This window comes from Perna viridis, chromosome 13 (assembly GCF_037379345.1).
Source record: "Perna viridis isolate PV_CMFRI_1.1 ecotype Kerala chromosome 13, ASM3737934v1, whole genome shotgun sequence".
Taxonomy (NCBI): domain Eukaryota; kingdom Metazoa; phylum Mollusca; class Bivalvia; order Mytilida; family Mytilidae; genus Perna; species Perna viridis.
In genome coordinates, this window is record NC_142457.1 from 7,260,700 (window position 1) to 7,273,920 (window position 13,221).

At 31.3% G+C, this 13,221-nt stretch overlaps 1 protein-coding gene across 13 annotated transcripts in view; it reads right to left on the bottom strand.

The window, feature by feature from the left end:
• The window catches only part of LOC148599416 (uncharacterized), a 96,671-nt gene that overhangs the window by 58,987 nt on the left and 24,463 nt on the right, over positions 1 to 13,221 (bottom strand). For 11 of the 13 annotated variants that reach the window (XM_088558853.1, XM_088558851.1, XM_088558856.1 and 8 more), the window contains 2 exons: positions 8,116 to 8,255; positions 440 to 661 (listed from right to left, as the gene is read on the bottom strand). In XM_088558853.1, coding sequence (XP_088414979.1) covers positions 440 to 661; positions 8,116 to 8,255 — 362 coding nt within the window. Of the gene's footprint in view, positions 1 to 439; positions 662 to 8,115; positions 8,256 to 9,670; positions 9,797 to 11,016; positions 11,093 to 13,221 lie in introns of those variants that run through there. The other 2 variants (XM_088558858.1, XM_088558857.1) reach the window with 2 other exon arrangements.

Here is a 13,221-nt window from a genome sequence, read left to right on the forward strand (position 1 = left end):
AAACTTAATTGACACTTTACAATGTTCTACTGTTTTTGAGAGCTCAATATTTTCTATCTCTGGCTACTGTCACAATACAATACAACAAATTATTGGCAATCATCATATACAAAAGTGTGCCAAAACTATCTACAATGAAGCAATATAATACATGTATATTGTCAATTATAAATATATTCACAGAATATAACCTCAGCATTCTTACTCACACTTCGGGTCTGACTAACTTTTTGCATCATCAATGCGACTTTCAGTTCCAAGTGATTTAACATACTCCATCTCCATAGCAAAATTTCAAGGAGTACTCACCAATCTTGAGCACAAATATGACAGATGTTACCTTAATTGTAAGAGCCATAAACATAACTCTTTCAAATTATCTGTGTATATCATATTCATAACCCCATCCATAGTTAAATTTCAAATATAATATACTCACCGATCTTTAGCACAGATATGACAGATGTAGCCTTTATCATCAGGGTCATAGAGACAGCACTTTTTACAGATGTACAGTTTGCAGCCCTGGCAAGTCTGTTTACGATTGAAGATGATTCCAAATGTCTGACAACATCGGATGCAGACATTCTCATTGAGCTTTGTCTGCTGAGCTAGAACCTCTGCCTTCTTATTCTCTTCTTCTAAATCTTCTTGTATTTTACTGAAATGCATGAGAAAGAAAGCATTAGCAGTATTATTTTCAGCTTTTTTCTATACATCCACATCCCTTTTTTATTGGGAAAGGAAAATATACATCATTTTTTTACATTGAGAAATTTGAAATAACATTTCAAAACCTAGAATTTGTAGTTAAAATGAATAATTTTATGGAGGATGTCAAGAAAAAGATAAGCCATAAACAATGAATGGGTATAATTTTAACAAAAAAAACATCATGCTGTGAAAGAACTATTGTTTATGGGGGTACCAATTTTTGTGGTTTTTGTGGGTAAGCCAAACCACAAAATTTGATGCACAGCAAAAAGAAAATTTCCATTAATGGGTGTACTGAAAACCTCAAAACCACAAATTCAAGAATCCATCAACATTTGTTTCTCCCTTATCCATGAAAATTGGTATCCATGAATTAAAGTCCTCTCACAGTATTTTACCCTTCAACTACGGAGAAATAATTAAGTATTATTTTTCGGCCCTTTTTCTGACAAATTGGGAAATTTCATCAGGGAAACAGTCTTATTTCGGATGTAATTTAAGGCAAACTAAATCACCCATTAGATATTTAGTTTTTGTGTCAAGGAGGTAGACCTAGGGTAAGGGACATAACTGTTGAAATCAGTGATGTGTTTGTATCATATTCAATTTTACCAAAGCCTATCAACCTTTGATTTGAAAAAGAATGAAATCAGTCCAAATTGCTTTGATGTTTTCATGAGATTGATGTAAAATACTGAATACAAACATTCCAATAATTTGTAAGCGTTGTGTCCCTTACCCTAGATCTACCTCTTTAAATGACTGAAACAGTTGTTTGAATAATTGTGGTTAAATGTCCTATGGCATATATTTCAAGCATTTTGGGACAAGAACTGTGTCCAATGGAATAGACCCTACTTTGTACTTAAGTCTGACATGAGCAAGATTTTGATTGTGCTAGCTCCAATAATAATTGCCCACGGGTAGAACTATCACTCCAATTTGAGACATAAATCTGACTTTTGAGTCAACCAGTACACGTTAACCTTTGGAACAGTTCATGTGGGAGACTCTCCCTCTTTAACACAGCCTCAAGTGGGAGATTTTTACTTAATGTAAAATTCAATTACCAGTATTAAGTATTTTTTCTCAGAAAATATAGCAATTTTAACCAAAAATCTCCTACAAATCTTATATTTTTGTGTGGGAGATTCTAAACTTAAAGAATTTTAGGGGGTCTCCCTAATGTGGGAGGTTTAACTGGTATGGATAAGTCATCGCTTTATCTCGTAATTCCCATGTGCTTGGCTGAGAAACAGACTGCCAATATTAAAGTCTTTAATACAACTATAATGGGGTTGTCTGTCTTAATACCTAATTTAACTCTATTTGTACATTATTTTTCCAAAAAATATATAATTTCTTTATTTTTAGGCAATAAATTTAATATGTTTGTTTCCTGTTATTTGACCTAACTTATTTTACATCCTCCCTTCACTTCCCCCAAACTAAATTTTTTTTTATGGGTAAAATTGAAAAAAACTTGTCCAACACATAACAGAAGTTACCATATGTAAGTCAACCTATACCAAACATCAACTCAGTTTTTCATGGTATTAAATATGATATAATAGAGAGGAAAGAAAATTTGTACATCTGACATATTACTATATTAATTCTGCACAAATCTTGCAAATCTGTACAATATTTCAAGCCATGATTGGGAATATCACTTCTTAAATTTAGAAAACATGGTCTGATGGAGCATATTTTTCTTTGGGAATGGGGGCAAAATTTTGACCCAAAATGAGGGTAGAAAATTATCATTGAAAGTACAATAACAATATTTCTAACCTGAACCTTCTCCTTTGCAGGTAGCATAAACAAAGATATTATTTGTATTGGCCTAGACTGAAGAAGGAAACATGAAGGAGTAGAGTCAGAAAGCACTAAAATTGGCCCTGTATTAACCAACAATAATTTCAACCTTTTGTGAATTTTATTTAAAGCATTGTAAAGTGTAAAAATATAACTTCAATATCTCAAGTTTTTAAGTATTGAAAAAATTAAAGTTTATCAAGAAAGAATGAACCCTGAAATTGACTCTAGGTCAAGGTAAAGTGTCAATACGGAAAACGCTTTTTTCTTTCGTTTTTCTTTTTTATTCCTGTGGAGCAAGGACATCATTCTAATTTAAAAGGACCAACAAGGAGCAAAAGAGAGAATAAAATGGCCAGACTGATAACTTCCATTGAAATGGATATTTCAAGTGATGATGCATAAACTTGGACAACATTATAATTATTACTACTGTTAATTACTAAGTACTATTTTGCTCACAATTCTACTTTAACAGTAAAAAATAATTTATGACATAGCCAAGAAAACACAAACATCAACATACCATATGGAGTAGACCTGCCAATTGCAAGATTCATTAAAATCCATTGAGCAATTCATCACAGACAATGATGATAGTGTTTCTTCCATTACATTCACTTAATTGAAGAACAGAACTCATCCAAAAAGTCTTAAACTCAGATTTTGGGGGGGGGGATATCTGATTTAATTGATATGTCTATTAATGTTAATCTGGATAATCCAATAAAAAGTTGGACAGAACAATAGTCCATTGTTCCTATGAACAGTCTTGGAGGTGTGAATAACTTAAAAGTCGTTTTATATAATAGTATTGCCACAGGTTATGAAATTAAACCATACATCTCTAAACATTTTTAATTTGCAGAATGTTGATATAGTAATTTAGCTTAATTTGTAAAGATAGTTTTAAAAAAGGCAAAAGTTGTACCTCAGGGTATTTCCAATTCATATACAAATGTTTACACATATAAATTATGTAACATTATCAATATATAGTATATTTTTTCTGAAACTACTCAATTTACAAGAATAAAGTATTGTCTATTTTTTGTTCAAGACAGGATAATGAAATGGTTGTTCCAGTCATTAGCATATTGGTTCCAAAAATATCAATGATTCTGGTCTAATTCATATGACATTTACAAATCCACACTTATCTATTTGTACTATTTGTAAAAATGTACTATTTTTTAATCTCAAAAAATTTCTTTCTCTGTTTTTCTGCCTGTTTCCCACAGGCTGTCTTATCTTACAATATTTTCTATAGTATTGGACTGCAATCCTCAGTGGGTAGACTAAATTAGGCAGACTGAGATGTAACAATATAAAAACTTTAATTAAGTATAGTTCAGTAAAAACTGTGTAAACCAGACACCTTGTGAAGTTCCTACATATAACTTTTGAACCTGTTTAAACCACACATCTTGTGTAGTCCTTACATATAAGTTTTGAACCTGTTTAAACCACACATCTTGTGAAGTTCCTACATATAAGTTTTGAACCTGTTTAAACCACACATCTTGTGTAGTCCTTACATATAACTTTTGAACCTTTTTAAACCACACATCTTGTGTAGTCCCTACATATAAGTTTTGAACCTGTTTAAACCACACATCTTGTGTTGTTCCTACATATGAGTTTGATTTGATTTGATTTAAATATATTTTATTCAAATTGAATAAGATTGGATAGCAGGCAAGGCCTATATATATATATCCTCTCCATACAAAACAATATATACAACTTGCAGATAGAAGATATTCACATGACTTGAAAACACATATATATAAAAAAGAGTACATTAACTGATAATGATTATATTCATGCACTTTTATATTTAAATTAAAAATTTACTCTATAAAAAAGAATAATAGTAATTCTCTGTGTAATTTATATTATAATGCAAAACTTATCCATTATCTTCAAATTAAACTTTTTTTTTTATTTTAGAATATTATCAATATCCATTTTTTGTAAAGATTGATGGATAAAGTTCAAAGATTGAAAATTATGAACTCAATCTTGACAAAAGAGGTATTTTCTGCATATTTCATGTTTACTAGACATCATGTACCGATCACTTCATTAAGGAAGATGGAATTGACTTCAAATGATTTTTAATATCTAGCAATAATTAAATTAACGTGCATGATAAATATATCATTTATAATGCTGATGAACTGATCTATAAATTAGTATTTTTTTTAATAAAATCAATATTTTAAGAAAAATTAAATGGCTGTCATCAAAAGCACACAAAACAACCTATATCATCACTTTATTTTATATATAACTATAATATGGTACTACTGAAAGTGCTTGGTATTTTTTAGATAACTTTGCACTGCAAGCATAATTCGCTCATTCTGGGTATCATTCAGAACTTCATTGCCAAATAGTAGATTTGGAAAATTAAATATAATGTTAAGATCCAAGCAGACAAACTGCACCGACCTCCTGTGGTGAGCATAGTAATTGCAAGATACAAGAAATGACGATTATCTTCAATATGGTCCCTACAGCGTGGACAGTTTTGGTTATCTGTCAAGTGATGAAGAAACAAATGTTGATTAAGATTGCTTGCTTCGGTCCTCAGCTGACAGAGCCATATATTCTCTTTGCAGTTAACTATGTTGAAGTAGACAGGTGCCTTCAGGCTATTGGAAGATAACCTCAATTGATGGACAGTTTTTTTTTGTTGATGCAGGTAAGCGGTTCCAGGCCCTTATTGTGAATGGTAAAAACCTGTTGGAGTATGCTTGGGTGCTGTCTAAGGTTATAATTATGAATATTATTAATATATGGCTGGACTAGGTGGTTTATAATTTGGTGCTAGTCCAGTTATGATCTTGTAAATGAGTATTAGTCTATGGTTCTCTCGACGCTTAAAAAGTAGTTCCCAACCAAGTTCCTTATAAAGTTTTGCCTTCGATGAATTAATGCGAAGCCCAGTGATAATCCTGGCTGCTTCATCAATATTTCCTTAGAAAAAAATTGCAATACAATGTATTATCTGAGAAAGAATTGCACATTTTTACTGGAGAAACCATGAAAAACCGATCGTGCAAAATTTCCCAGTCTACATTAATACAGTGCAACCATAGATAATAGAGAAACTTATTCTACTGATAAAATTATACCACAACATTGCAAAGGAGAGGGGTCGGTAAAGGATCTTATTGGCATAAAATTCAACTGAAAATTAACCATTAAGTGTTGAATGATTTAATTGTGACTTTGGAGACTTGAATCCATCACAAATAATAAAATATAAAGTCTTCTGATAATTCTGGCATAGAAAGGATAGAAAAATTGCTTGAAGTTGACAAATATTCTGATATTCTGGAAAATGTTGTACTTTTTGGTCACTTTTTGATCATATTTTTGGCAAGGAAATGGTGTCCACACCCAAGAAATTATTTCATATTTTGTGAATGCATTCATAATTAAATAATTCTTCATATGTAAAAATATAGTTGTTTCTTGGGTGTGGACATAGTTTTTCTGGATGTAAATATGTCCGAAAAAACAACAAAATTTAAAATTCTCAGCTAAATGACTTAAAATTGTGGAACCATTATGACATCATTACAATGAACTGATGTCAAAACAATGTTATTCTTCCTTAAAGTTATATATTTTACTACGTTATGAACAACATTTATGTTATTACAACAAAGTTGCTATTTCTAGGCAATATTCATAGCTTAATGCCCCTACACCTTTTCAAATTGTCAAGGCCCACAACACATGAATAGAAAGTCTGGTGTACAGCATAACAATCCTTAACAAGTATTGTATGGTCTAAAGCATTGTGTGAATTAAAGTTTAGAAAAACTTATAAAACAAAGGTGAAGGTATAAAGATTGCAAACTCTTCATGACAGACAGACAGACAGCACATTCTGTCAGCTACATGAAATTAAAATATACATACCATTTTTTGCAATTTCCAATCGTAAGAAATTGGAATTCTCGGACAGGCAAAAATTTGCATAAAATTTGTATAAAGATCCCAATTGACAATGTTGAAATTTCTGCAGCAATGGTAAAAACTATCCTCAACATTTTTTAGGAAAATCTCACAACAGTCTCAGAAATGAAAAAAAAATAACCCTTATTGTATAATGATTAAGAAAGTTCTCACTCAGGTGCAAAATTAAACTCAAAACTCTTTCATAATTAAAATAATGTGAGAAAATGTCAAAACTAATTGTCATATCAATTAAGATAGGACAAGACAAAACTTGCTTGATCTGCTTTGTCATACCAATTTAACAAACATGTGTAATCCTTTAATCCAGATAAGCCAACTAACGAGCAGGTAATTATCCCTTGTTCAAAACAAAAAACATTTACAGGATGTATTGTGAGAGGAAGAGTACTATTATGACAAAAGATAGTTAATTAATTATAACGTTCTCTATGGCAAAATGTTATAAAATTAAAAATGGACTTAAAGTGGTAAAGACTCTATTTCAACTTTTTTGTGCTATTTATAACAAAGAATAAGGATACCTTGCCTCAGGAACTGGTCGTCATGGTCACATAGTAGCAAACAACTGTACTCCCTCAAAAAGACCAAATTCTGTGAGATAACTAATGTTTGTTGGGTACATTACTATCAATTTTTGTGGTATGTTTTCATGGTTAAGTAAAACCAAGAAAATCCAAATCCACACAAAATGTTTAATTTTATTTTAAACATTGATTTTCTGATATTCAATTCCAGAAAACAAGAATTCACAAAATAGGTAAATTTTGACAAGCCACTTAAAATTGATACCCACAAATAAAATTAATTTCCCATTATATTCTTGGGACTGGATGGTTACATGGATTGAGAGGAAGATGTGAACTGGTTAATGAATGAAATCATAGACAAAAGCTTTATATGACACCCCAGTTCCTATAAATAGGGAAGTATACAGTTGAAAAATAATTGAAAACAAAGCAAAATTTAACAAGAAACACTGTAAGAAAACTCACAAAGAGAATACACCTGCTTCAAATCGAGTTAAATACTTTAAGTTTAATTATCTCCCTTTCAAGTACTCTTACAGTAATTATATTTCTTCATGCATATTTGGATATGATGCCCAACCTTCCTATTAAATTTCATCAAAATACCTTGGGCAGTTTAGAAAAGTTACACTAACCAAATGTTTCTACGTAAAATGTTTACGTTGGATTATCTCCCTTTGGAATCTTAGCTCCAACATTAACTACATTCCATCATGAACATCTACATATAATGCTTAACCTTCCTACAAATTGTCATCAATATCCTTTGAGTAGTGTAGGTTAGGAGTTGTGCTTACAATTAATGTGGACTCAGACATTATATATACCCTCAACTTTTGGAGAAGTTTAATGAAAAAATGCCCTTCTTTCTAAGATTTAAAGTTAGAAAATTCTATAAACCACATTTTTAGTCAAATAATCTTAATTCCTTTACATTCTCCATTTTAAGAGGACCAAAGTGGACAAAGTTCCAAGAACCAAATGAAATTTATAGGTTATAGTGTTATCTATTTAAAGAAGGATATAAATACCCATTACATAATGCTTTAATTAGTACCTCAGTCTTTCCTGCTCCTTCTGCCGAAGTTCAAAGTCTTTCTGTAGAACTTGAAGAATCTGCTCAAATTCATCTTCGTCCATCTGTCCAACATTGATTTTCTTGTTCTGTTGCAAGATGGAGACTACTTCAACAGACATCTATAATAGAATGTTGATATGATTTTGAAGTATCAGACAATAGAATAAGGATGCTAACTAGAATTCCCATTTCTTTATACCTGCATCAGAGGAAATTTGTCCTGGGATAATGTTCCAATTAAGTCAAAATTGTTTAGCTTAAGAAGTTTCAAATGTGTTGTTTTAACATTGACTTTTTATGAGCAACTCGGCGAGTGTTTCTAGAAAAGCAGAGGACGCTTATCCTACCGGTGCACCTGGTCCATGCTCCCAGTTTTTAGTGAAGTCCGAGTTGCTCATTTGCTTTTGTTACTTTGTATGTATGATTTTAGTTACTTTATTTTCATTTTTGTGTATGTCTGTTTTTCATGTCTGGTCTTTGTCTCTAAATTACATTCTATTGATTACTGCTATAACCTTGGTTCCATTGATTATTCTTTAAATAGAAGATCTACCTACAGAGACTTTATGGTAAAAAAAAACCATACAAAAATTTATTCTCAACAAAACTTTACATTACATTATAAATGACTTTTCACTAGTCAAGAAACGTTGCTTGTTGTACACTTCATCTTGTAAAGTGTTAGTCTCTGAAACGTTTTCAGAAAAAAAAAACACAAATTAACCCATCCATGCTGATTTTCTGAGTGGGTCCAGTTGGTATTTCCGTAAGGTAGGTACAACACTTCCAATATAAATGAATTAAGAATAGTTGGATTTTTTTACGAGAAAGTGAAGCATTTGCCTAGCTGAAGTACCAACTAAGCCTACCCAGAAAATTAGCACGAAAGGGTCTATTTTGATATAATTCAAAGTCAGAAGTAATACACTTTCTGATTAAAAAAATTTGTCCATTATCTCATAGACCAAATTTTGTAATGCAACTATGACATCAACCTTTTTTTTATTTGAAATAACCTCAATGCCCGTGGTGCACACTTGAAAATAAACTGCTATGCAGGTAATTTTATGTGCATCCCATAATTGAAGTTATTTCTTCATAGACCAAAAAAATGAAACAGTCATTCCTTAAATAACAGTATGCACCACCATTGTCTGAAAAATAAAGACAAAATTTACTCTACCGTTTCACAAAACTAATATACACACAGACTGACAGACTTAAAACAATTATCATCTAGTAAGCATGAGAACCTGTTGTAGACACATGCAATCCAAGCTTTTGTATGTTGCATAGCATTGAAAATAATTTATAACAATATTCCCATTGTAATGCAACATATATATAAAATCTACATACAAATATAATATTTCAAGTTATAGAACACCATTCAATATTGGATAAGTCAATAACCTTCTCATCTTTACATTAAAAAATAAATGTTTCAGCACATTTTTGACAAAATTGTCCATCCACTTTCCATTTATACTTCATCATTTATATTTATTTATTTAAATTGTATGAAGACACTTACTTTAACCACCTTTCACGTTAAAAGCCTCCATCATACATTTTCATTTTACCGAGACCTATCACCAGATTATCCAGTATTTGTGTAAAAACTGACGAGGCGGAAAAATTTGACTTGTAATCGTGTCAGAATATATAAAGATGTGTGCATAATACTTTATTGTGGATGTATTTAAATAGTTGTTAAAATACTATTTTTTTCGAATGAAATTCAGAATGGGTCTATTTTATGAGTGATAATAAGGGCAGTGAAAACTGGTGACAAGGCCTATTGTAGTTTCATGTTAGGGCAGTATAAACAAACAAGTTGAGAATTATCAGAGGAATCTTGAATTCTTTGTTTGGCAAGGGGATCATTAAGGTTACGCCAATCTAAATTATATTATGGTCCATTACAATAAAGTCAAAATTCAATTAAAATCCAGAGCAAGGATTTCTAGTTACAGGAGATGGGAGAAAAAAGGGTGGAGCAATACATTGCATTGACAGGGGTTTTAGTCATAGCAAAATGAAATTTTTATAAAAAAAAAAAAAAGAAATCTGTGTCTGAGCAAATGCCATTTAGTTATACCCATGCACTGCAACTTAAGTGTATAATCAAAATATATACAAAAACCAAGTTAAAGCAAACAAGAATGTATTATCACACAAATTCAAAATCAAATCCCACAATATGGCATACCTGTATAAAACATGTGTCAAAATTTCAGATGAACAGATGGGCAGACAAGGGTAATATAGTGTACCCCCTCCTTCAGAAACAAGCTATAGAAATATCTTCGTTTTCAATTCTATAGAATATAAGGCACCTCCTCGGCACTTCATTTAATGAATATAAGGCACCTCCTCGGCACTTCATTTAATGAATATAAGGCACCTCCTCGGCACTTCATTTAATGAATATAAGGCACCTCCTCGGCACTTCATTTAATGAATATAAGTTGAGTTCTGGCTCACTTCTAGTTCACAAAATAGATAAAACTGTCTTTGCCACAAATAGAAGTCAAGAGTAACCACAGACAAAATCAAAAGCATAAAAGACTAACACAAACATTTTACTGAAGTGGTCAACTAACACCAGCAGATTTGACTTTTTTAATGTGTGTTGAAGTATAGTTAAATTTTTCAGAACATCCATCTTTCTGTTGTTTGCATGCAACAAATATCTTACAAATAGCTACAGCTCAAATTTCATTTAAAGCAAGCAAGTCAAAGTTGTTGACCCACTCATCACAGACCATTCAATAAATCAAATCATCTCAAGTTTCATTAAAATCTGTTGTAACTATCGGGACTTTAAGTTCAGTAAGAAAAGTTATTCTTAATACCAGTGAGACATAGAAATCTTACCTGAGGGTGTCAGAAATCTCAATTGGCTAAACAAGTGAATATTCTTGTCTCAAAAGTAAGAAATGATAGTTCTATATTCTGTCTTCAAATAGCCATGAACGAAAGCATAAAAGGGAAAAAAAACAAATACCTTGTCTACATAAAGAACTTCCTACACAGTTAAAGGGAAAACATTCTATCAAATCTTTCATCAGTACAAACATCTCAAATTTCATTAAAATCCAGCAAATTTGTAGATCTTGTTTACATCAGAAAAGATCTAACAACTTTTTATTCAATCTATGTATAGCCATAAACCAAAAATAATACAGACAATGGACAATCATATTATCATCCATTAGTGTTAGATAGACTGCGACAGAAAATGGCATCCTCCATTAACAAATAATGGCTATGATTTTAGTGCCATCAATATACTAGAGTTATTAGGCCATAGAAAACAAATGTCTGTTTTAGATTACCCTACCTATCCTATTCTTCCTGCCTTGGAGCCCTAGCTCATTTTATTGCTATTCTTTATGACATGTATGAAATGATGCTTAACAATCATTTTTTTGTTGAGCATTAAAAAAGTCAAGAAATTCTCCACAGAGTGTCTAGAAAAAATAATTTAAAAAATAAAATGATTTTACCTACCAAACCTACTTTTTCATTGAATGTAACCTTAAACAGATAAATATTTTTTCTTGGCCTAATCAAAATACTCATTCATGTAGATGAATATATACAATCAAGGCTAGAAACAGTTGAGGCCTATCATACAGATATCATACATGTACATTTTAACAGTTCACAGTTACTGCTTTTATTTACTATAGCCATTAATTGTACATGTACATGTAGTTTAGAAAGATTGGTAATTATTGTGTATAGTGTAACCTATTTAAACCAAACCCAAGGTTTTATTTTGTTTCAATATATTTTCGGTTTACTCAAATGCATTGAAAAATAATAAATGGGAACATGATGTTCCACACATTGACCTGCTTTGCATACCCTAATCCTACCCGTGCAGGAATTTACTATAGGAATGAAACCAAAATCTATTACAGAGAATGCCCTATCTCTATAAAGCAACACACGGTGACACCAAATTAAATATAATTCCTTCCATTGGAGTTGAGACTTTGTGACGAGTGGGGTATAATTATGGAGAAATATAATTTAGAGAAGTTTCTGGTTTATTTAAGATTTGGTGCTTTTACCTGTCTAGGGGTCGGTTTGGACAGGTTCAATGTATCTGCTCATTATGTTCAAAAGATCATGTTGATATGAACCAACTTTAAAAGGAAAACTGCTTCAACACTTTCTTAATTTTTTTTTAAATAATACAGAACAAATTTACAGGCAGACAGACCAAATTACATATGTCTCAAAGTTGGTTTGAGGGACAGACAGTAGACTCAAAGTCCTAGCTTTAGAGTATTGGACCAAAATGAGAAAAAAAACAGTTTGAAGATATCATCAGACAAAGATATTTAAAAGCTCTTTGAAATATCAATTTGTTTTTATAAACATGAACATAGATAAAGCCAACCAAATAATGTCAAGGACTTCTTACTTGGTGCATGAAAACATCAACTTAGTAAATAACTAGTTTTTAATTTCTACATTTAAAAAAAATAGCTATCTAAAAAATACTCATAAAAGAAATAGTATAGCACAGACAAACAAAACTAAAAATACTGTGAGCAAAGAGAAAAAATTACTCTAACTTCAAATAGAGGTAAATGATAAATGTTAAACTATTTCCCCCAGTCTTCAAACTCCAATTAAAACCCTTCATGCACATCTACATACCTGTTAAAATTTCATCAAAATCCCCTTAGTTGCCCTTATGGGGATTTAACAAGTGAAAAAAAACCTCAAGTTGGATTAATGCATTATATCTATATATAATGCCCAATCTTCCTATATAGTTTCACGAAAATCCCTTGTTGAGTTTTGGAAAGAGTAATCAAGGGAACCAAGATTCTAGCGGAAATCAAAAGAATGTAATCCAGGAACAAAGACTAGACATGGAAAACAGACAAATGCAACAAAGAACATAAAGTAACTAATGACAAATGAATGGACAGAGGGATAGAGAGACTGGCAGGCATGTTGATTGCTATATACCCCCAAATTTAAATTCAAGGGGAATAAAATACAGACAGATAGACCTACATCTACAATTAGAAATTGGCAGTTACATATACTAATGTA